The sequence below is a fragment of the Gigantopelta aegis genome, unplaced genomic scaffold, assembly GCF_016097555.1.
Source record: "Gigantopelta aegis isolate Gae_Host unplaced genomic scaffold, Gae_host_genome ctg3503_pilon_pilon, whole genome shotgun sequence".
NCBI classification, from domain to species: domain Eukaryota; kingdom Metazoa; phylum Mollusca; class Gastropoda; order Neomphalida; family Peltospiridae; genus Gigantopelta; species Gigantopelta aegis.
In genome coordinates this window covers 1,597-27,573 of record NW_024533375.1, presented here as the reverse complement: position 1 = coordinate 27,573, position 25,977 = coordinate 1,597, and the positions used below count along the sequence as shown (strand labels likewise).

General features: G+C 33.4%; 1 protein-coding gene and 1 pseudogene across 1 annotated transcript; both read left to right on the top strand.

Moving 5' to 3' along the window:
• Positions 1-913: 913 nt before the first annotated feature.
• Positions 914-12,782, top strand: LOC121392194 (sec1 family domain-containing protein 1-like). Its single transcript, XM_041523531.1, is given in 24 exon segments — positions 914-992; positions 1,057-1,130; positions 1,177-1,230; positions 1,232-1,266; positions 1,679-1,892; positions 1,953-2,040; positions 2,090-2,179; positions 2,240-2,367; positions 2,416-2,538; positions 2,589-2,686; positions 2,741-2,855; positions 2,906-2,985; positions 3,036-3,064; positions 3,067-3,116; positions 3,163-3,222; positions 3,269-3,305; positions 3,354-3,421; positions 3,475-3,554; positions 3,602-3,682; positions 3,754-3,829; positions 3,876-3,926; positions 3,977-4,029; positions 4,083-4,251; positions 12,609-12,782. Coding segments are annotated over 24 exon segments (2,106 nt in total).
• Positions 12,783-19,050: 6,268 nt separating this feature from the next.
• LOC121392193 lies at positions 19,051-25,571 on the top strand (annotated as a pseudogene).
• The last annotated feature ends 406 nt before the right edge of the window (positions 25,572-25,977 follow it).

Sequence of the window (25,977 nt, the reverse complement as noted above, 5' to 3'; positions counted from 1 at the left end):
AATTGTTGTTCATGCATCCATTTATATGTCTGTCCATTTTTTATTTATCCATCCTTTGTCCATTCATATATATCCATTTTCATATACTTACTTGACAAGCTCTCACCCAAGCAGCAAATAAAACACATGAATTAACGACTCACAAAGAGCTGTCCCAGACTCGGAGCTTGAGAAGTAGGCGGAGCTAATAGAGATCACAAAATATGAAGGAGAAAGGTAAAGAGAGATCCCCCAGGTATCACGCGTCATTTTTAACCCTTTAATTGCCACTAAGACTGGACCATATCCACTACTTTTTTACACAAGAAGGCGTGGTCTTCCAAGAGGCGTGGCTCATTTTCACGTGGGACAAACAGAGAACACAATTGATCGAAAATGATCTCTGCATAATAGTTAGGGTCTTTAACAATTGGTAAAGGTACAGTATGCTTCTGAAAGTAAAGTGCAGTTAACCAATCATGATAAACGTCAACACAGCCTTGAAGAAGGGATAGCTCTGAGAGTGGTAGCGTTAGTCCATAACCACTACTTGCATTGTCCACTGGACCTGTTCTGGTGATGAAAGAGGTCCATCTTTATAACTTTTACCCAAAACTAGTTCTTGTAGTGGTCTGATAATGGACGCTACTACCTCCCTGCCAACATCAGGTGGGAACGAATGAAGTACATTGCCTTTAGAACTCTGTGACTGAATTGTTTCAGCCAATGACAACCATTCAGCATACATTATCTAAATAAATAGTTAATTTATAATTATTGATTAATATAATAACGAACTTACCTTTCACTGTACACTGTACCAGACACTGATACCGTGTCTCATACGGTACCGCCCTATTAATCTAGTTCCAGAATGAGACTGTAGTAAATAAGAAATTTTAACCCCTTAGTGACTGATTTAAAAGGAGGGACAATGGCTGTAGCAGGTGGAGGACAATCTCCATTTCTTTCTCCTCAATCAGTTCCAAACTCTTTGAAAAGCAGACAAATAGGTAAGAGAAAGAAGGAAAGAGTTGGTAATAAAATTAAGTTATGGAATTATAAATTATTTGCTAGCTTCTTTGAAGAGCATGTTGAATTTAAATTCTCCAATGTCTAAAACTACAGTTCCTTCTGAGCCTGTGTGGAAAGTGAGTTGATAAAGGGTTAAACTATTAATATTATTATTTAATACAGATACTTATTTATGATAAATATGGTCAAGATATCATCTCACCACTCATGAGCGTGAAAAGAACTGCGTAATATGGCTGTCACATTATATCTGTAAGTAGTTGTATCAATGTCTTCTTTATTTCATCCATTTTATTTATGTATTCCATTTATCTGTCCATAATCCAACCATCCCTCTATTCATTCATCCATTCATTTTATCATTTATCCATTCATTTTATCATTCATCCATTCATTTTATCATTCATCCATTCATTTATCATTTATCCATTCATTTTATCATTCATCCATTCATTTTATCATTCATCCATTCATTTTATCATATATCCATTCATCCATTCATTTTCATCATTCATCCATTCATTTTATCATTCATCCATTCATTTATCATTTATCCATTCATTTTATCATTTATCCATTCATTTTATCATTCATCCATTCATTTTATCATTCATCCATTCATTTTATCATTTATCCATTCATCTATTATCTATTTATTTCTCAGTCCAATAGATTCTAGTCGTGAACAAGTACTCGATGCAGCTGCTGTTTATTTTGTTGTCCCCTCTGATGGAAACATTAAACGAATTTGTCGAGATCTTCATAATCATTTATATGATACTTATTACTTTAATTTCATCACACCCATACCACGCCCACTTTTAGAAGAGCTAGCTAAAGCTGCTGTCGATGCAAATTGCATCTCCCAAGTCACCAAAGTAAGATATCCTGAAATATACTGACAAGTGGCTTGAGTATACAATGTTTTATTCATATAGGTGTATGACCAATATTTGAATTTTATTTCTTTGGAAGACAATCTCTTTATAACAAGACATCAAGAGAAGAAAACTATATCATATTATGGTGACTAAAATGTTTACTCTATTTGTGTAATATATTGTTGTGTCTCTAGCTCTTAACCGTACTGATGCTAAGGATACTGATATAACAGCTATCACAGATATCATTGTGGAATCACTCTTCTCTGTCTTTGTGACTGCAGGTAACTGGGCACATTCTATATATTAATATTCTCTCCCCCTCTCTCTCCCTCTCCTTTAAGGTGTTGTACCTATAATTAGATGTCCTCGTGGGAATGCTGCTGATATGGTGGCTCAAGCATTAGATAAAAAACTTCGCGATAATTTACGTGATCCTCGTAGTAGTATGTTCACTAGCGAAGGCATGTCTGTATCACCTCTGGAAGGTTAATAATTATCTCCTTAATTACTTTAACAGAGGGGATCTTACTCTTTTAATAGTTTTTCTCGACCATTACTAGTTATTTTGGATCGTAATATGGACCTAGCCACACCCCTTCATCATACCTGGACATATCAAGCTTTAGCACATGATGTGTTTGTATGTTGATGTGGCCTTTATGAATAAATTAATGAGCCACACCCACATAGGAACTGGAACTTAATAGAATAACAATACCTCCATCAGATGAAGATACATCACCAACAGCTGGACAACCTAAGTCATATGATCTGCACCCAAATGACAGGTATGTCTTGACTCCACCCACTAATTATAAGAACCCCCTACACTTCTTTTGTAGGTTTTGGCAAAGTTTTCGTGGCAAACCCTTTCCTGAAGTGGCAGATGCTGTACAAAGAGAAGTCAGTGAATATAAAGCTAAAGAAGAGGAGTTATCTCGACTCAAAGTAGCCATGGTAACCAATGATCTAGCATTATGGTCATTACGCCTCAATCATCATATTAGGGTGCATCTAATGGGGATGACCCTAACTTATTACATAGTGATCTCTCTGATAGTACAGCTAAGCTGACATCAGCAATCACGTTAGTTGAAGTTTGTAATGATTTTATTATCTTGGTCTGTTCTGTTTCAGATCTCTTCCTGAATTAATGGAAAAGAGAAAAGTATTGACATGCATACAAATATAGCTACTGCTCTCCTTGATGAAATTAAAGTAATTAATAATAATGTTTAATAGTAGAACACTGCTTCTTTTAGAGAAGAAAACTGGACCTGTTTTTTTTGAATGGAAGACAAAAATGATTTCCAAGTCATCTCTGGTCAGTGTGTCTTGTAATATCACATTAATACACTGTTCTTGTATAGGATAAGTCAGTATTAGATATACTTACAGACGAATCAGGTCCGTTGTGTATAAGTAATATTGTATTATGGAATGTACTCTCTTTAGCTGGTGAACCTGCTGACAAGTTAAGATTATTCTTAATTTTCTATCTCTTGTCACAAGATATTTCTGAAGTAAATCATATTATTAATTTATTTCTTCATTTCTCTCTCTATCTACATTGCAGAGTGATTTAGCGCAACATATAACAGCTCTTGAGGCTGTTTTACATGATATCTCATCAGTAGATTACATTAAGAAATGGAAGTAAGCTACAATATATATATGTGTGTTACTCAATATTACTATGTTAGGGCTTATACCAAAATGGCTGCTAATCCTCGAGCCTCCAAGTCAACAGGTACAGGAGCATCTTCTAGTTCAATGAGGTATTTGTCCATATACATCTATATGACCATCGCTATATAATATATATCCATTGTCTGTGTATCTGTTCATTTTCTAGTACTATGATTCAGCAAATTTATACTTCTGGTAGTAAAATGGTGGAAGGAGTCCGTAATCTTGTGATAAGAACAAAAGTATCTATTAATTTTTTTTTAATTTATGAAGTAATGGTTCTTTTAGAATTTACCTGTTACTCGTATAGTAGATCAATTAATGGAAATGAAAGGAAAGGTCAGTTACTCTTCTCTTCATTAAAGTGTTGTATTAAATAGAATTTTTAGGAAATTGAAGAATATCGTTATTTTGATCCAAAGTTATTGCGATCTGGAGACAGGTAGACCACACCCACCACAAATTACATGTAATAATCCTGTCTTTCATTTCAAGTGTACCAAAGGGGCGTGGTCCATTTCAAGAGGCTTATGTTTTTGTAGTGGGCGGAGGGAATTATATTGAATACCAAAATCTTCAAGACTATTGTCAACAACAACAAATACCCAAACGTGTGACATATGGAACAACAGAATTAATGGATGCAAATGAATTCTTAGCACAGGTAACTATAGATTATCTTTAAACTAGTAAACATCAGTAGTTATCATAGAGACAAAGAACTTTGTTGTATATAATACTTTTTTTCTTTCAGCTTTCATTGTTAGGTAAATCATCAGATTAACACTGAACAATTAAGGTATTAATTTTTTATTGATTCAATTCTTTTACTTAATGATAATATGCATCTTACTGCAGTTGTTATGACGACGGTAAAGCTGTTTCTCTCTTTCTTTCAGCTGCTGGCATTCTTGTCTTTACATCAACCTACATGATATAAATATCAGTATTACTAGTCTAGATCTTACCCTGAATTTATTAATATGATGTGGTACATTAGACATTATAGTATTGACTGCCTCGGGTGACTCCATGTCAACAAACCCATATCCTTTTGATCGACCAGTATCTAAGTCCTGTAAATAATACATGTAGGGTGTGATGTACCTACATGTCTCATTCCCTAATATGGAATAAGACTGCAGTACTCACATAAATCACTCGAGCTCTTCTCACTTTCCCAAATTGGGAGAAGTACTCTTGTAATGTCTCTAGGAAATATAATATAACATTAATTTAAGGGGCAGTGGTATATATTACCAGCACACAGTGTCCAATTGAGTCTACCTACAAATAGATGTCTAGAGGCTGCCATTACACGTGAATTACAGTAAGTGGGCGTTGACGTAATATACGGAGCTAGTGATAGTTCTTTTCGCTGGTGTAATCGAATGAAGGGTTTAAAGCTGTAGTTCATTGTGTATTTCACATATCCTGTAGTTTATTCTTACTGTCATTTTTCAAACTTGACCAACAAATACATGTAAATGCATTTATTTCATAAATAAAAAGTAACACAGAAAACAAATGTTAATTTCACATTAAAGTATGCTGTTTCTTTGCAGGCTACCTAGACATTTAAAAATATAAATAATGTAAATATTAATTGCTCCTAAAAATAAAATAAAATTTATATTAGTGGTCTGGTATTATGACTTCAATCATAATGATACTGATGTATCTTGAATATCATGTCTTTAATTTTTATTAGATTCTCAATATCAACATAATTATCTATTAACCAATTAAAAATTATTTCTGGAAAAATCTATGTTAATAATATTTTATGAAATTTCTTAGTCAACTTCTCAAATTCACAGAATGTTCTCTATGACAGACTGAGGACCAGTTCTACTGACATTTTTTCCCACTAGTTTAAATAGAATTATAATTTATAATAAAAAAAACCCTTGTGACTATCAACACTATTTGTCTGACTGTCTACAACAGAACTTAATGCATAAAAGATGAGTGCAATGAAGGTACATCTATAAGTTCTATATAATTAAGTGTTTTTTGTGAGTAGGTGGAAGTATACAACTGTTACCAATGACAACCTCACTGGAGGTAGAACCTTAACTTATTTTGAGTTGTTACTTAAATAAATTTACATGTACAAATAAATATGTACATGTTTATATCTATTGCCTCTTATTGTAATTGTAATATCATAGTATCAAGAGATTAAATCTATAATTTCTTCTTACTATCTTTCTTCAAACTTGACCAGCAAAAATGAACAGCAAATATATGTAAATATATTTATTTCATAAATAAAAAGTAACACAGAAAAAATGTTATTAATTTTTACATTAAAGTATGGTGTTTCTTTACAGGCTCCGTAGACATTTTAAAATATAAATAATGTGAATATTAATTGCTCCTAAAAAATAAAATCTATGAATATTATTACCATTAGTGGTCTGGTATTATGACTTCAATCATAATGAACTGATGTTATTAACTCTTTGTATTTTTGATATCATGTCTTAAATTTTTTTATTTGATTCTCAATATCAGGATTTCAATACATCTAATAAAACAAAAAAATATGTTAAATAGAATTATAATTTATAAAAAAAACCCTTGTGTGTTGCCCAAACGATTCCTACTCGCTCACCCACTCAGGCTTCCACTTAGGCTCCAGGATTCCCTGCTATTGCTAGCTGGGACCGCCACCTGGCTTGGTAACCCTCGTCTTCGCGAGGTAATCCTGGCTGGAGCGTCGCCCTAACTTAAAACCAGCCGTACGGGATTCCAGCTCTTAGGGAATGTCGCATTCAGGAACCGGGAACCACAAATACACCAGCCTCATCTCGTTTAAAAGGGAGACTACCAGCCCTATCCTAGTCGGCCTTTCGGATACTCCGTAGAGTATGCTGGTAACCATCTCAGAGGTCTGATGCATTGCAGAACGCTGGCCCACAACACACTGGCACTCGTGACTGCTTCAGTTTCTTTTTATATGTACGTAAGATTTTGTCTTCATGCTCTTGTGGGGCGCGCTGTGTTCACCTATGAATCTCATTAACGATAACTGCTGCCAGTATCGTTTAAAGTAAAGACTGTTAAAATAATTATATTTTTAATGGACAAGAATAAAATTAGATCAACTTAAACGATTTTCTGGTATGTAAGTCAATAAAACAAAGAATACCCAAACATCAAGTAAGAGCTGTAAAAGGAGAAAGAGTATATCAAATATTTATTATATAACTTCACTTACAATATATGCAAATGTGAACAGTCTGACGTAAGGGTATCTATCTCCTTAGTACAGAGTTATAGGTCTTTGTTAATTGACATTAATATTACATCTCTTAAATGTTGTGTCAATTCTAAAAAACATGATAATCTCCTTAGTTCCAATAGTACAATTATACTTAGATGTCCTAGTAAATTTATAAAATGTATTTTGTTTTTACACACACTTTAACCACATTTTAGAGCAGAAACAATTACTCTGCTTAACAAGAACCTACATATCTACATTCATAAAAAATTTGAAGTAATTTTGTTACCTATCATTTTTGGCCATTTTTTTGATTTGAACCTGGAAATAATTGATGAAGAAGTAAATTAGAGGTAATTAATAAAGGAGGAATTATAAAGCATAAAAGGAATATATCAGATTATTAGTAGATTTAGTAATATATTTATTTCATATTTTGCAGCCAACATGGTCTGAGGGATCATTTTCGGAGCCAAAAATGATCAGGGGTCAGCTGTAATGTCTTCCTCTTCTACCCTATTATACACCCAAGGTGAAAGGTATACATGTAGTCTTACTGCTCACTTGTATAGCAGTAATAGCACTATCATTATCAGCTGTATTGTCTTCCTCTTCTACCCTATTATACACCCAAGGTGAAAGGTATACATGTGGTCTTACTGCTCACTGACACATGCACTACACATGGTTGCTTTGAATAGTGTTACCTTTTAGTTATCAGTTAACTTATCACAGGTGGTTTATCTTTTGTAGTACAGGTATATATTGTTTTAGTTCAATACTAACTATAATAGTTAGTTATAATTAGTTTTTAGTTATAGTTAACTAAAACAACACTATAGTACATCACTCAAAAGTTGTATCAAGAAGGATGAAAAGAAAGAAGAAAGTGAATTAAAGCATGAGGAATTGAAGCAGGAATTTATGGATGAGGAATTTAAAGTAACAGAAATTAAAGGAAGATGAATTAAAGCAGGAATTAATAAAGGAGGAATTTAAAGCATTCCTCCTTCTTTAATTCTTTAATTCCTCCGTTATTAATCCTTGCTTTAATTCCTCTGGCTTTTGTTCCTCCTTTTAATTTCTCATTGCATTAAATTTAAAACAAGATAATCTCTTTTGTTCCACTAGTACATGTACATAAATAGTATTATAAAATGATCCATATTGCGTCATATTACAGCTCAAGTATGTCCTTCCACTAAATTTAATTATTTATATACTTGTTAACATCTTGAGAAGTAACAGGTGCCTCAGGAGATGGGGATATATCCTAAATTAAGAGGATATAATAACATTATTATCTTGTGTTACTGTTAACATACTGTTCTATTAATACTGCCATGTAAAGGTTGTTCACACTCTTTGTCACCACAAAGACCACAATCTAATGTGACCTTACTAAAGTATCCACCACGCCCCTCTTTGTCTTTCTCCTCCTATTTAGCAATGTGTAAATGGTAACCATGGTGATAAAAGTTCACCTGATAATTAGACCATAAGACAAAAAACAAACCAACTATTAACATTACTGCACCAATATATTGCTAAATGGATGAATGAATAGATTAATGGACAGATAAAAGGACAAAGTACTTACTAATGGAGCAAATTTAATATCTAACAACAAGCCATGATCCTATTACTGCGAAAAGAACCTAAAAGATTAGACACACTCACTTATTTGTAAGGGGAGGTTTGTTCAAAGTACATGGTACCTGAACTGGCCAGAAAGCAGTGACTAAAATTGAAGAAACTTGTGAATTAGCCCAAGTGATAAGAATATAGCAAAGTGCTGACGTGACAAATGTGGCATATACCATAACATACACTGACTGAGAGTATAAGAGAAGTATATTATCATATAATATCATAATATATTACATAACTAACTTCTCTTGGTATATTATAGTTTGTTCTATTTTCAGGAGTACCTATATACTGCAATGAACATAGTCCCATAAAAATAGCACCAAAGAAGTAGCTATATGCTGTTACTGATACGGGGTAGTCCCTCCATTTATCTAAGTAATAACATACATTGTACTGTACTGATCATTGTGACTGATTTACTTCCAACTTTGTCAAAATATAAATCTTTTTTGAAGCAACACATATATAGCCTATATACAGATATACATACAGGTCATGTGACTAGTCATGTGATCCTTACCATACAGAGGGTATTACCAAATAAGGAAAGGTAGCCTATAATTTTCTGAAACTGGGAGTATTCGTTGTTGTTACTAGGAATATCTTGTCTTGTTAATGTAATTTCTATAGCACCACCTAACACATTAATATCAAATGCCTATTATATAATATACAATGTACCAGTTGCTAATAATATTCCAAACATTTTTGACCAAAATGAAAACTAAAGAAAGAGACATACAGACAAGAGGTCATGTGACTATCATGTGATGTCATTCATTTACCTTTTGAAATGAAGGTTTCTCTATACGAGTAAAGATAGCTAACACTACTGTCCACACTGGAATAATAGGCTATGTACAAAATAATTTACAATATTACATTAATATTACTTTTCCTAAATACCTGAAAGACAGAGGCCACATTGGGTCCAGCTTTGTAAACTCCTAATATAAATAGATACTAGAGGAAAGAGAGAAGACACTAAACAAGTCATTGCATTATAAAACATACCTGACCCGTAAACATTCCAGTAAAACCCATTATAATGAAAAGCTGGGAATAGAATAAAATATTTGACAAGTACACAAATTGTTCCTTACCACTAACATACCAAGAGATGGTATCATTATTTTACGTTCTGCAATAAATGCACAAAGAAAAAGAACTGGAAAACAGCAGAGATCTCTGAAGAAAAAAAGTGATATCATTATATTAGTAAATTAATAGGGGTTCCCTCTAGGTAAGTAGATCATACCGATAGAAAGTTAAGTATTAGTGGATTAGCTTTTGATTTGTCTGAGTCAGCAAACTTTTTGACAATAACTGGATAGATACCAAATCCAATCTATGTGTAAATACAATAGAATGATCTTAGCATAAAGAATCTTTTTACTGACATCACAAGCAGGTACTAATGTTATTGTACATATTCCTCGAGTACCAATAAGGTAAATGACCTGATCATATTAATGCTAATGAATCTGTTAAACTGTAAATGCTCTGCTACATTGCTTAGTGTGCCAAGTGAGCTGCTGGGTCCTGGTCATAGTGTAGAATACAGGGAACAGGATAAGATGTAACTTGTTGGGATAAGCAGAGCTCAGCACCCTCAACATTCAGAGGAGGGGTTGGGCATAGGAGACTTTCTACATCATTACATACTACCTCACACACACACATCACTTATATAATATACTATATAACAGAGGTACAATATGTACCTGTACAATGACCAGTCCAATGCATACTAACCACACTGGTGGGATACCAGTCTTCCAACAGTTGCAGCACGCGCTGAACTTAGTGGGTCGACTTATAAATGACATAATTAATATAGTAACAATGAGACAGACGAAAAATAAATGGAAAGGAGACGGTAATCGATCGACATTGTTTGATCTGAGAATTATTGACCTGAGCGAATATCATACCATCACCTAGCTATAATATTAATTTCATAGTTATTATAATTAAATATCTGGATGATAATTTCTGGTTTGTAATTGAATAAAACAAAGAAGACCCAAACATGAAGTAAGGGCTGTAAAAGGAGAAAGAGTACATCAAATACTATTATATAACTTCACTTACAATATATGCAAATGTGAACAGTCTGACGTAAGGGTATCTATCTCCTTAGTACAGAGTTATAGGTCTTTGTTAATTGACATTAATATTACATCTCTTAAATGTTGTGTCAATTCTAAAAAGCATGATAATCTCCTTAGTTCCAATGGTACATTTATACTTAGATGTCCTAGTAAATTTATAAATGTATTTGTTTTTTTACACTTAATAGACCCAACCAAAGTCAGGGGACCCCAACCTACATCTCGCTGACGCACAATTCTAAGAAACGGCTCATGATACTGGCGCTCTGCTTAAGTAACAATTAAAATTAAATTATAACATGTTAAATGTACCATTAAATCCATTTAATTTTGACACAAATGACGCTCCATAAATAAGAAGTAAATCAACAATAATTTGATAAATAATGACTTATTATCATGATAATTTTTCAATTTTGACACAAACGGCACCCCATAGAATTACTAGCATCACCAGGAACTACTTTTTTATAACAGTGAAAAAAAGATATTACTATAAAAAAATGACAGTGATAGGGTTGTTGAGATTAATACATTGATCTTAAAGATTATGTTGGAATCTCCCTCCTACAACATCAGGCAGTATTATAGAGTATGCCCCCTTGTAATTATCATAACTTATTAACACTTCAATTTATTAGTGTCTGTGTCATATCGACATTAAATGCAGTACTAATATTAGTGTAAGATATTGTGGTAATGTATGTGTTTCTTATTATTTGAGACAATAGTGGGAAAAATGGGAACCTCCTAGATGGATACATGATTCTACTGTGTGTCCTATGACTGTACCATTAGGTATATCATGAGATATCTTGTGAATGATACTTAAGATATAATGTAGATTTATGGAAGTTTAACTTTGATATGAAATGGCCAGACATCATACCAACAACAAACAACAATAAGAATAATAATAGAGAGATGAGAGTTTATTAATGAACAATAAAAGAAAGAAAAGTTTAATTTTTCATTATTGATGTTATATAGTTGAATAGTTTATGAACTGTGTGAATTAGTACTAGACAACAAGATTATAACAGATAACATCTAGTACACTACTCTTACCATGATGTCAAAAAAGTTAATGGCATCAGTTATCATTATGATTCTTGTGCTTGAATGCTCTACACTACATCCATTAAATACCAGACCACTAATATTAATATACATAGATTTTATAAATGTTTAAACCAGCAATAGGTTCTCTGCAATTCCTTCCCTAAAACCAAAAAATTAGTGAATGATATAATATTCCATTGTTTAGCATCATTAGTTCCACTTACAATCAGATCATGTCTTCCAGTTGTAATGAGTGTAAAATCTATGAAATCTTGTAACTCATCTTCCTTCTATCTTTCCACATCTTTATCAAATAATCTATTCAACTAAATGTCTCATAATAAAGCTAATTGTGATAAATCATAACTTACTGTAAAACTAACTCCAGAGACATCTATTGATGACTGGTTTATTACTTCTATTTTAATCTTTATCACTGCAATAAGTACTTTTTATTCAAACTATTTGACAATATATTTAGTAATAAAAAATTACAGCCAACGTGGTCTGGGAGCCTAGCCAAAAATGAATCTGGGGGGGAGTCAATTTTGCCTTGCCAAAAGTGGTCTAGGACACACGTTGCCACGACAATGTCATGTTATATAATGATCACACTTGAAGATGGTCAGGTTAGCATACAGAGTAGGATTGTTAATAGCTGTAAGTACTGGAGCAGGTGTTACATATCAGGAGAAAACTTCTGACAGCTCATCATGGTGGTCTTCATAAGAGTGGGCTGAGATTTGGACGAGCTGCATTATACTGTAAGTTTAGTATATTGATCCATTGTGAGCTGTTAGTCGATTTAGAAAACTATATATCCATTTAGGTATTGGGTGAGCTATTGATTATAAATGGACGCTATCTAAACTATCAAAAAGACACGTCATTATATTATGTAACAAGATCAGAAGTACGATTTAAATATTTTCATTTTCTATAGTTTTTAACTCATTGTAGGTCCATTTACGATCTGCTCAAAAATTACGAGAGATGTGTCGTAAAAATGGTGGCTACTTTATCAAGATAGGTCAACACATTGGAGCATTACAGTACCTCCTACCCTCGGAATATGTAGAGACTTTTAAAGTGTTCCACAGCGATGCTCCTCAAACCCTCGATAACCAAACTTAAGAAAAAGTCATTGAAGAAGAGTTACATTGTCCCAGTACATCATGTTATATATGTCACATATATTTGATGTAACTTAAAAATTTAGTGGAGAATGTATTTAGTGAACTCGATGACAAGCCATTGGGTGCTGCTTCTTTAGCTCAATGTCATCGTGGTGTTTTTTAAAAGATGGTCGGGTTGTTGCTATTAAAATTCAACATCCTCATGTTAAGAAGAATGCATACAACTGATATGAGTACTGTTGATGTGAGTTAATGGATACACACCAATGGACGTCAATGGATATATCAGTGATTAATGGACACATAGACATAACGATGGACGTATAGATAGAATGGATGGATGTATCAATGATTTAAATTTATTCTTTAGTTTCTGGTTAGCTGTATCACAAGGTTATTTCCTGATTTTCAATTCCAATGGTTAGCAGATGAGATAAGGAGGAACCTCCCTAAAGAATTAGACTTTTATCCACGAAGCTAACAATATGAAAGCATGTTCAAACATGTTACATCATCTTAATTTTATCAAAGTAAATCAACATTTGTTTGTTTATATTTTAACCCTTTGTGTCATAGATTCCAAGAGTGTATACTGCTACTTCACGACTGTTAGTAATGGAGTTCTGTGAAGGAGTTAAAATAAATACTCAAAGTATATTAAGGAGCATTACATTTCCTGTCAATGAGGTTAGTAAAAATGAATCTCTTTGGTTTATTAGGTACATGTACAATAGGTTAGTCTCAAGTTAGCTGAAATGTATAGTGAAATGATATATAAACGTGGGTTTATTCACTGTGATCCTCATCCTGGGAATGTTCTAGTGAGAAAGACAGACACTGGACATGTAGAACTAGTCCTGTTAGACCACGGTCTTTATCAACAGTTAACACACGAGTTTAGACTCTTTATTGTCGACTTTGGAAAGGGTTAATATCACGTGACATGGAGGCTATTAAAACATATTGTACTGCTCTTAATGCTGGAGAGTTGTACCCTTTATTAGCATGTATTATTACTGGACGATCATGGAACTCATTGAACATGGTATCGGTACTATTGCTCGCTCTAATCAAGAGTAAGAACCATTATCCTGTGTTAATAATAATAGCTCTATTTTCTTTAGGATAAGTTGATAAGGATTGATGCCATTAACTATTTTCCTGAGATATCACAGTTATTGAATTCAGCTCCACGACAGTTACTTTTAATCCTTAAAACAAATGATCTCCTTCGTAGCTTAGAGTACACGCTTCAGAGTAATTGCCACACACCCACTCATTTATTACAATGTCTAAATATTGTATTCAAGCTATCGGAGAAGAGGAAGAAAAGTGTGCAGAATCTTATTATAAACGGATAATGGTTCGAATGCAAACAGGAGTCAGTTTATTAACGTTATACTTATATGGATGGTGGGTGTGGCTAATGCCGACAAGTCTTACATAGAAGAAAGATATTGTGTATAATGTTTAATTATTTTATTTAATGTTGTCATTTTAACAGCCAAAGTATTAACATTATAAAAATGATCCATATTATAGCTACTATGTACTTCTATATAAATTTAATTATTAATATACTTGTTAACATCTTGCGAAGTAATAGATGGATCAGGAGATGGGGATATATCCTAAATTAAGAGGATATAATAACATTATTATCTTGTGTTACTGTTAACATACTGTTCTATTAATACTGCCATGTAAAGGTTGTTCACACTCTTTGTCACCACAAAGACCACAATCTAATGTGACCTTACTAAAGTACCCACCACGCCCCTCTTTGTCTTTCTCCTCCTATATAGCAATGTGTCAATGGTAACCATGGTGATAAAGGTTCACTCTGATAATTAGCCCATAGGACACAAAACAAAACCAACTATTAACATTACTGCACCAATATATTGCTAAATGGAATGAATGAATACATTAATGGACAGATAAAAAAAAAGGGCAAAGTACTTACTAATCGAGCAAATCAATATCTAACACAAGCCATGATCCTATTACTGCAATGAGAAACCTAAAAGATTAGACACAGCCACTTGTTTGTAAGAGGAGGTTTGTTCAAAGTACATGGTACCTGAACTGGCCAGAAAAGCAGTGACTAAAATTGAAGAAAAACTATGTGAATTAGCCCAAGTGATAAGAAGATAACAAAGTGCTGACGTGACAAATGTGGCATTATACCAGAAATATAGACTGACTGAGAGTATGAGAGAAGTATATATCATATAATATCATAATATATTACATAACTAACTTCTCTTGGTATATTATAGTTTGTTCTATTTTCAGGAGTACCTATATACTGCAATGAACATAGTCCCATAAAAATAGCACCAAAGAAGTAGCTATATGCTGTTACTGATACAGGGGTAGTCCCTCCATTTATCTAAGTAATAACATACATTGTACTGTACTGATCATTGTGACTGATTTACTTCCAACTTTGTCAAATATAAATCTTTTTTGAAGCAACACATATATAGCCTATGTACAGATACACATACAGGTCATGCGACTAGTCATGTGATCCTTACCATACAGAGGGTATTACCAAATAAGGAAAGGTAACCTATAATTCTTGAAACTGGGAGTCTTCATTGTTGTTACTAGGGAATATCTTGTTGGTTTTCTTCTCGTTAATGTAATTTCTATAGCACCACCTAACACATTAATATGAAATACCTATTATGTAATATACAATGTACCAGCTGCTAATAATATTCCAAACATTTTGACCAAATGGGAAACTAAAAGGAGAGAGAGACATACATATGAGATTGAGGTCATGTGGCTATCATGTGATGTCATTCATTTTACCTTCTGAAATGAAGGTTTCTCTATACAAGTAAAGATAGCTAACACTGCTGTCACACTGGAATAATAGGCTATGTACAAAAATAATTTACGACATTACTTTAATATACTTTCCTAAATACCTGAAAGACAGAGGCCACATTGGGTCCAGCTTTGTAAAAAACTCCTAATATAAATAGATACTAGAGGAAAAAAGAGAGAGACACTAAACAAGTCATTGCATTATAAAACATACCCTGGTTCCCAAACATTCCAATAAGACCCATTATAATGAAAAAGCTGGGAATAGAATAAAATATTTGACAAGTACACAAATAGTTCCTTACCACTAAATACCAAGAGATGGTATCATTATTTTACGTTCTGCAATAAATGCACAAAGAAAAAGAACTGGAAAACAACAGAGATCTCTGAAGAAAAAAGTGATATTATTATTTTAGCAAATTAATAGGGGTTCCCTCTAGGTAAGTAGGAGATCATACCGATAGAAGCTAAGTATTAGTGGATTAGCTTTTGATTTGTCTGAGTCAGCAAACTCTTTGACAATAAAAAACTGATAGATACAAATCCAATCTATGTAATAGAATGATAGTGACTCATTAGGATGGGTGGAGCTCAGCACCCCCAACATTCAGAGGAGAGCTGAGCATGGGAGATTTACTACATCATTACATACTACCTCCACAACACACATCACTTATATATAATATACTATATATCAGAGTACAATATGTACCTTACAATAACCAGTCCAATACATACTAACCCACTGGCGGGATACCAGTCTTCCAGCAGTTGCAGCATGTGCTCAATTTAATGGGTCGACTTATAAATGACATAATTAATATAGTAATAACGAGGACAGACGAAAAATAAATAGAAAGGAGACGGCAATCGATCGAAGTCGTTGATGGGAGAATTATTATTGACCTTAGCAAACGAAGTCATACGAGATTATTTAACCCTTTTACGACTATAATATTAATATTCATAGTTATTATATATCTGGATGTTTCATGAATTTCTGGTTTGTAAGTCAATAAAACAAAAGAATACCCAAACATGAAGTAAGAGCTGTAAAAGGAGAAAGAGTACATTAAATATTATCATAATAAGTTCACTTACAATATATGCACAATTGAACAGTCTGACGTAGGGATATCTCCTTAATACAACACCTAAATGAAGTCTAGAAAATGTCTTAATACCATATATGGTTATGACTGTGATATACCCTAAATTCTATCAATTGAGTCTAGAGTTGATCTAACTCGCTGTAAATGTTTTCTTCTCACTGGAGTTGTAGAACTAGCATCTATTGGAAGAATAGACGCCATAGGTCTGAGCTTAGAGCCTGTATAGATAAATAATCAAATAGTCACATAGAAATGTGTTAAAATGGATGCATAGAAATAGTATGGATAAATAGAGTAACCTTCATTTGATACAGTATTCATATTAAGTGCTGTTTGATGATGTACTTGTTGTATTTTTTGACTTTCTACTAAACTTGCCTAAAAATGTTTTTATAAATTGGTATTGTTAGAAACAATATTACTAACTTGAGTTCTTTCAAGTTGTAAATGTAGTGTGTAGTGTTCTGACTTTAATAGTTCTAATTCTGTTTGTTTTCTCAATTAAACTTTCAGTCAATTTCTGTAATTTTTCTTCTAATTCTCTTCTGTTTGAATCTGATGGTCAGAACCACTGGTTGCCTAGCAACAAGGATCATAATATGCACATGTATACAAGTAAAATGCACTTACTTGCATTTTTAAATGATGAATATTGTTATCTTTCTCTCTAAGTTGAGTTGCCATTAACGCCTTCTCTTTGAACATATTGATCTTTTAAACGATCAAACATCCTATGATGATCATGTGACTATCATATGATACAAAGTCCCACCTACTTCTTGTAACTTAGCTAACTCATCTTGTGTAAAAAGATGGCCCTTCTTCTCTTCTTCAAGACCTTCCTCTGCTATTTTTACTTGCCTGCAGTAGCTGCTCCAGCACTCAATAGAATGATGATCTTCTAACTCCTAATTAAAAATAATTATAGATAATATACAGGGGCTTACTCATTGTACCTGTAGTTCTGTTCTTAGTGAGAGTACTAGCTAGCTGTTCACTTGTCTGTAATTGAGACTGGAGACCGATAATTTTCAGTCTTAATTTCATCTATAATAACTTCATGAACATTGTTACTGCTACCATCAGTTGATTGTGAAGATTTTAGATTAGATATGAGACGTTCCTTTGCCTGGAAAAATTGGACATATCAAAAAAACAATAATGGACGCATAGAAATCAAATGGACAGACCTGTAAAATGTTGGACGCTTTGAGCTTGTAATCTTCGTGTTCTTTTTTTAATAATTGTAACTCATTGCGAGTTGATTGTAATACATTATGACATTCAGAATATCGTACTAATAAAGATAAAGTTGGATATAATACTTTTATATATAAATTTACTGACATTGATGTTGTTGAGTTCTTTGCCTTGAGGAATACAAAGATTGTGATAACTCTTCTTTCTCCTTTATTAATTGACTTTCTCTCTCATCAAACTCCGCCTACAATAAAACGAGGTTCTAGTATTAATATCAAAGTTATTAACTTACTTTTAAATTACTTGAATTATCTTGTCTTGAGTTATAAAATTAGCGTTTGTTCCATTGAGTTTTAAACTGATCCTAGTGCATGATTTTGAACTTCACTGCTACGCTAACATCTTGTAATAATCTAATGACATATCTTCTAATCACATGTTAACTAAATCAAAATGTAACCTGTCTTTCTCTTTGCTTGTTTCTTCTTTCATGATTTTGAGTAAAATCATCTGATTCTTGAAGTCTGGTACGAAGAATGTGTATTTGTGAGTCTCTAGCCTCTACTGCAGCTGTGAGGTCATCTTCTTGTGATCTCATATGTCGTATGAGTTGATCAAGTGTAGAACATTTGTTGTCTCAATGAATTGACTTCATCTTTGAGCTGTGATTCAACTGCAATGATAATCATCATATAATAAGTGTCCATTTCCCATGCATTGGACTGTGTATATATCATTCACAGTTTTATGTATCCATTAGATTCTATTTATCAAAACTTACCTTTGTTGCTTTCTTAGCTCTCATTAATATATTGTTTAAAACACTCTTCATTGACAGAAGCTCACTTCTTGACGCAACAAATGATTCTCTAAACTCCGAGATGATACTCTATCTCTGAGACTATCAATATTGTTATCAGTTTGTCAGAGCTGGTCTCATTTGTTCCCTTATCTTTAGTTCTAGAAGATTGACTTGTGAAAGGCTGTGAAAGAATAACTGGTTGCGGAAGTAAAGTAGGTGTGGTTTCAGACTCTAATTTTTTGTGTAGGTGATATTTCTATATTAGTGGAAAGTGAGAGAACAGGAGGAGAGGGGAGGAGAGGGTGATGGTGATGGTAACTTTGGTTGTGAAATATCAATTTTAGTCAAAAACAAGTCACTAGAAGCAGACTGACCACTCATACTGTGATCTATTTCTCTGTAATAAAAAGATTAACAATTTAATATTATCATTTTATTCATTACCAGTGTATTGATCTGTGTTCTCTGATGATCTTCCAGCTGCTGTCTGGTCAGCACTGTGAGGTCTAGGAGGTGTGGTCTTGACAGTATTGGTCTCACTCTTTTTGTTTGTCTTTTCTTGGAAGGAGTGTTCAAATATTCCAATAAAGAGTCTTCTGTAATATGACCACGCCCACTGCTAGAGGACTTTACAGGATCACGTGTGACTTTAGTCGACTGAAATGGGGCAGACCATGATGATCCCCACGTTGACTCAGTGGGTGGAGTCACACCCAAAGGGACGAGATGGTTTATGTATCATACTTGATATAGCTGGTTGAGAACGTCTTGGAAGGGGTGTGGTCATTTTAGGATTGGGCGGGCTACAGGTTCATAGGCTAATCCAGATTTTGATTGACCTCCAACAGAAGGGATTTTCTTGGGAGAGGGAGTGACCAAACCAGAATCATTAAGAGAAGTGGCAGCTGCTTCATCTAACTGATTGAGAAAGGCTTCTGCCTTACCTGTGAGAGAAGAAAACCAAGACATTCTGTACTTTAAGTGTGTATTCCTTTAATTAGATCAATAGTAATGAATACGGTCAACAAGCATGGCATCTGCTGGTAAAGTACTGGGACATCTCAGAATGTATATCCCCAGCTGGTAAAGCCTCTCCTTCCCCGCCATTGGGACCAGCACTGGGACAAGTAAGTGCAGTACTTTGTATATCTCCATGGGTAACATAATTACATTAATTAGAGGGGCATCAATATTGGAAAATTTTCCAAAGAATTTAACGAACATACAAAACACATTAAAGAAGGTATTCCAATACCAACTCGAATCACTGTGATGGTAATTAAATATTCATGAAATGTATCCATGGGTTACCATTATAATCAGTCCGATAGAACATACAACTTCACAACACCTTGCCACCAGTGTCGTACTTCCTCAAAGCAGCTGTAGTATTGATAAAGGATCATCTAATCCAGGTCATTGAGAGAGTACTGGACACATACATCATGTTCATTGTTTTATGCTATAGGACATGATATTGTTGGACGACTCTCTTTGAAACATATTTATGAAATAGCTTTGATAAAATCACAAGATCCAGCATTTGTTCGTGTTCCTCTTGAGAGCATCTGTAAGACAATTATAGGTACGGCTAAAAGTATTGGAATTGATGTAATTATAAAACATAAATAAATGATATTTCTTTTTAATAAAATATTATAATACTTTATTAAGTGGGAGGAGTTTTTTAGTAATGGTAATTTCATGGTGACATCACTAAATGCAGAACACAAATGGTTCAATTTCTATCCAACGATTTTTAGTCGATTGCGAAGAAAAATTCTCAACAAATTGAAGAACTTTTTTCAAAAACCTTAAAACAATGACAATATTCTAATATCATATATTACTAATCATTAATTTTATATGTACTTGATAACTTTGCTGACCACATCATGTGTGGACAGATCATGTGATGAAGGTATGTATGTTATTATCAAACACACAAGACAACAGACCATAACAGCTGACGACCAATACACTCCAACACTGATAAAAACCAAAGATAACATTATTAGGTATATTTTAATAACAGACCATGAAAGAAGGCAATCAAAATTAACCCTTTGCCTACTCCGTAGAGCTTTTCTCTGATAAAGATTGTACTTCTGTATGGCTGCATGTCTCACCTTAATATCACACATATAACAGTTTATAACCATTTTATATAATATATATAATTTATTGACTTAAATGGATCTAACATGTAATAGCATTAAGTGCCTGGGGCATAATGGAGACAATATGGTCACCATAGACATTATGAGCACCATTGGGCACTATATAAACCATTTCTATCCTTGCCTGACCACTCTAAATTTTGCTTGTTACAGGCCTGTGTTAGACATGCATTATATATACCTGATCAATAGCTATAACTAGATGACTGATAATTCTCCTTAAAATACCAATGATCTCAAGATTACTTCTTGTCATAAACAATGTGAGAAAAGGATTCCTCCATATATATTGTACTAATGATTTCAATGGATTGCCATCAAAATCCTGATACATGGAACTAGAAACGAATTGATCATGAAAATCTGGAGTATGGGAGTATGGAAATGAGTCTAATAAATGTATAAGAGTTGGCAAATAATTTGGATGAGGATCAGTTGATAATATTAGTTTCACCATCATCACTATAAGTGGGGTGGAGTCAACATTGTAATGTGGATTAATGGATACTAACTTATCTTTTAATGATGTGAATGTCTTTATCTCACACCATTTCTCCATAACATCAATAACATGACATATCTAGTGTACAATATTATTATAAAGTTCCAATGGAATATTATACCTCTCTCTTTAACATTGACATGGGATGAAATAAAACTGGTATAGTCTTTACTGGATTGCACTGTTCTATTTATAGTAACAGTCTCCTATATATGTGAATAGCTGAGGTTAATACTGTTCTATTTATAGTAACAGTTTCCTATATATGTGAAATAGACTGAGGTTAATACTGTTCTATTTATAGTAACAGTCTCTTATATATGTGAAAATAGACTGAGGTTAAGACTGTTCTATTTATAGTAACAGTCTCTTATATATGTGAAATAGACTGACTGTTTTATTTATAGCAATCATCATTGACTAACTTCAAACTTGAAAGAGACTGAATACTGTACACAGATACAATACAAATGTTCAGCACATGACTAGCTAATGTACGAGACACACAGCTTAAGTCTACCTAGCATTGGATATCAATAAAAAATAAAAATAGATACTGCTATTGAGGACATACCTCACCATGACTGATTTTATCACGTAGTCTGGGCCCCTCAGGATAGACAAGAAGATCCATTAACATCTCCTATAGAGAAATATATAAAAGAACAAACACTTTATCTTACCATTTTTTGATGGCCTATTTCATGAGGTAATTTGTTGGGAGTATTGCAGTCAGTTAGAGTGGGACTAAGCATCTTAAAAGGAAAATAAAAATGACTAATAAATTATTATAATACAATACTTACTTCATCAAATGTTGTATAAAGTGTTGTAGACTAAAATATTACAATAATATAGTATATTATATTTATCAGTAAATGAAGTGTTATTACTTCAGCTGTAAGTATTCTCTCAGGACATTGTTACAAGAAGCATATATTCGTCTTATTCCATGTTCAAGAGATGGCAATAAAAGACAGAGGCAATGACCAAACCTAAAGATGGACACTTGAATAACTTAATAGTCAATAGTCATTGTATTACTGTCTAATATTGTAGTAATAGATAGAAGCCTTCCATATAGGTAACATTGATGGAAGTATGAAATAACTATCTTCAAATAATTTAGATATTCTTGAAGATCTGCTTCAGAATATCTAAAATACAAGATAGACAAAACTGACCATTAATAATGAATAAAAATTATTACCAGGAAATACTTCATTTAGTATATCTTCTTGTGGAAATGATGCATAAAATTGGTGAGCTATAGATCCTATGACTTTACTGAGGATCTTCCCTAAACTAGCTATTAAAACTAGTAACAAAATATTATACCTTTAAAATTATATAATAATGATAGTTTATTGTATTATATTTACTGTATAGGGGACTTCATTTTTCAGTTACAAATCCATGCCCATAAAATATTGCGCAAGTTAAGACCAGCTGAGGACCAATAAGAGCTTTTAAACACAGCATCTAAAAATAAACAAAAAATTGAAAATCATAACAATTATAGTAACAATATATACCTGGTACTTCTCCAAATATATCACTCAATTCTTTAGTATCTAAAAGATCTCTCATTAATCTGGACAATGCTCTGCTACATTAAAATTTAAATATAATGTTTATTTTGTTAAGTACCATTGGATATATGAAGATAAATCTAAATAAGTAAAAGAGAATAATTTAATACTAAAATCATTTCACTCACATCTCAAGAGAGCGCTCTATAGCAGCTGAAGATATCATAAGGGCAAGATAGACAGAGAGAGGACAATCTGAATAAGTCATCTCAAGACAGTTACAATATATCTATAAAATATATACATTATACTCTCATATACTATATAACCTGTGGACTGTGAGTCAATGAAACCACTGTGTTAATGTTACAAAAACATCTTGCTGGGTTTACTTTGTAATACTGGAGTAAACCTGTCAGCTATCAGTCCCAGTTTTTGCACAATATCAGTGTAGTCTATGATATAGTATATATTTTGGCGTTATATGTGATGTAGTATACTTGTCAAAGAATGCAGACTGGTTGCCACTAGTGACCAGTTCAAAGTGAGGTCATTGTCGTCAAGGTAACAAGGTATGTCATCAGGTAATTGTAAAGGTATGGATTGTGTTACAAGAACATGTACATTCGGAGAGAGAGATGATTGGCACTTTACAAGTTCAGTCTTTGCTTCATTTACATGCACCCAAAGTGATCTACCAAGGATAAAGACTTGGTACATTATTGCTGTAGTTCTCAGTTGTTCTCTTCATAAGACTCTCCTGATCATCACAACATTATGCCTTCACTATAGAGATACTGTAAGAACTTGCCATACCAAAACTTTTGATTGCCACTGACTCCTCTTCAATGGCTTTTACTAAATAGGATTCCATAATTTAATAATTATTATTCATGAACCCTCCCTTCTTTATTAGACAATAGACCTCTTAAAAAACGTGGTTTTATGACCTCACCTCTAAGTTCATAAAATGGTAAGTTGAATTCATTATTTTTGATATCTAGTCTTCATTATAGGCCAATCTACGTGTGTGTGTCACTGGAGCTGCAGGGCAGATAGCCTATTCTCTGCTTATTCTATTGCTAATGGAGATGTCTTTGGACCCAACCAGGTCGGTTATCTTACCCTTAATTTTGTCCTTTATAATGACATCTTTTCAGCCATTGAGTTAACACTTTCTTGACATTACACCAATGATGTCTAGTGTACACGGAGTTGTTATGGAATTGCAAGACTGTGCTTTGACTTTGCTAAAGGTATATTGTTTCTTGGAACATATATCACACTTTCATTCTCTCTCTCTCTCTCTCCTCTCCTCTCTCTCTCTCCTGTTTAGATATTGTTCCTACTGACGACCCTGAAGGTTGCTTTCAACAACATTGATGTTTGCTATATTAGTAGGTGCTATGCCTCGTCGTGAGGGAATGGAGCGAAAGGACCTCCTCAAGCAAAATGCTAAAATCTTTGAAAGTCAAGGCAAAGCTTTAGATAAATGTGCTAAAAAGACTGTCAGGTATGTCAATGCTCTCGCTGTTGCTATGGTTACTGTGTGAAAATAAAGGTACTCGTAGTTGGAAATCCTGCAAATACTAACTGTTATCTCGCTGCAAAAAAATGGCTCCTACCATTCCTAAAGAGAACTTCACTTGTCTGACTCGATTAGATCAGAACAGAGCACAAGCTCAGGTGAGTAACAAATGGACACATAGTTATTATAATGGATGTATACTTATATACCACTGTTACTCATATAGATTGCAGCTAAACTGGGTGTGGCCCACTAATTCAGTTCGTAATGTCATTATTTGGGAAACCACTCTTCCACTCAATTTCCAGATGCTGCTCATGGATTTGTTATACTGTTGATGGGGTACATAGGACAATTTATGAGTCTGTCAATGATGATGCATGGGTGTCAAAGGAGATTTTATTACAGTAAGTATGTATTAAGTTTAAAGAGTTTATTTGTTGGAGAGAGAGATTGCATATTTTTACAATACACAGCATTATTTTTAGGTCTTCTAAAATAATACAATAATGGAATAATTGATAATACAATGGATGTATGAATGGATTAATGGATGTATTAATGATATATAAATGGATTAATGGATGTATGAATGGATTATTGGATTATAATGGATTAAGGGATGTATGAATGGATTAATGGATATATAAATGGATTAATAGATGTATAAATGGATTAATGGATGTATAAATGGATGTATAAGCTTATATGTTGGATGCATATAGATAAATGGATCACTGTTTTTATAAATGGTTTTAGACTGTTCAGCAGAGAGGAGCAGCTGTTATCAAGGCTCGTAAACTCTCGTCTGCCATGTCAGCAGCTAAAGCTATCTGTGATCACATGAAAGACTGGTGGTTTGGAACTATGAGGTAGGTGTGGCCAAATATACAACCTGGATTAGATCTTTATTCATACAGGAGAGTGGACATCAATGGGGTGTGGTCAGATGGATCCTATGGCATTTCTAAAGATATCATATATTCATTTCCAGTTCGTATCAAATCAGATCACTCGTGGGAACTTGTCCAAGGTCTACCAATTTCTGACTTTGCTCGAGAGAAGATGGAGCAACTGAAAAGGAGTTAGTTTGCTGAACGAGATACTGCTACCCAGTCTTGTCAGCGTGACTAGATGAATTGAAATCTAATTTATAAAATGCTGAATTAAGTACATTAACACTACCTTTACATTGTCTAGTGATAATGTAATATGATTAAGAGTATAAATATAAACAACAATAATGATAATGTCATCAAAAGAAAAAAACTGTCTCAATGATGATAACCGAATATTAGGTTAAATGAGTGAATATTAATTTTCTATTGAAGTGAGTGTGTGGGGAGTTAACGTAGATGATGTCACACGAGTAGAAGGTAAGAAGGAGAGACATTGAGTTAGGACTATACGTGGAGAGGAATGAGAGCTGGTCCCATTATTCAGCAGTAAAGATGTGGAGAGGCTGGAATAGAAGGAGATTGAAGAGAGAC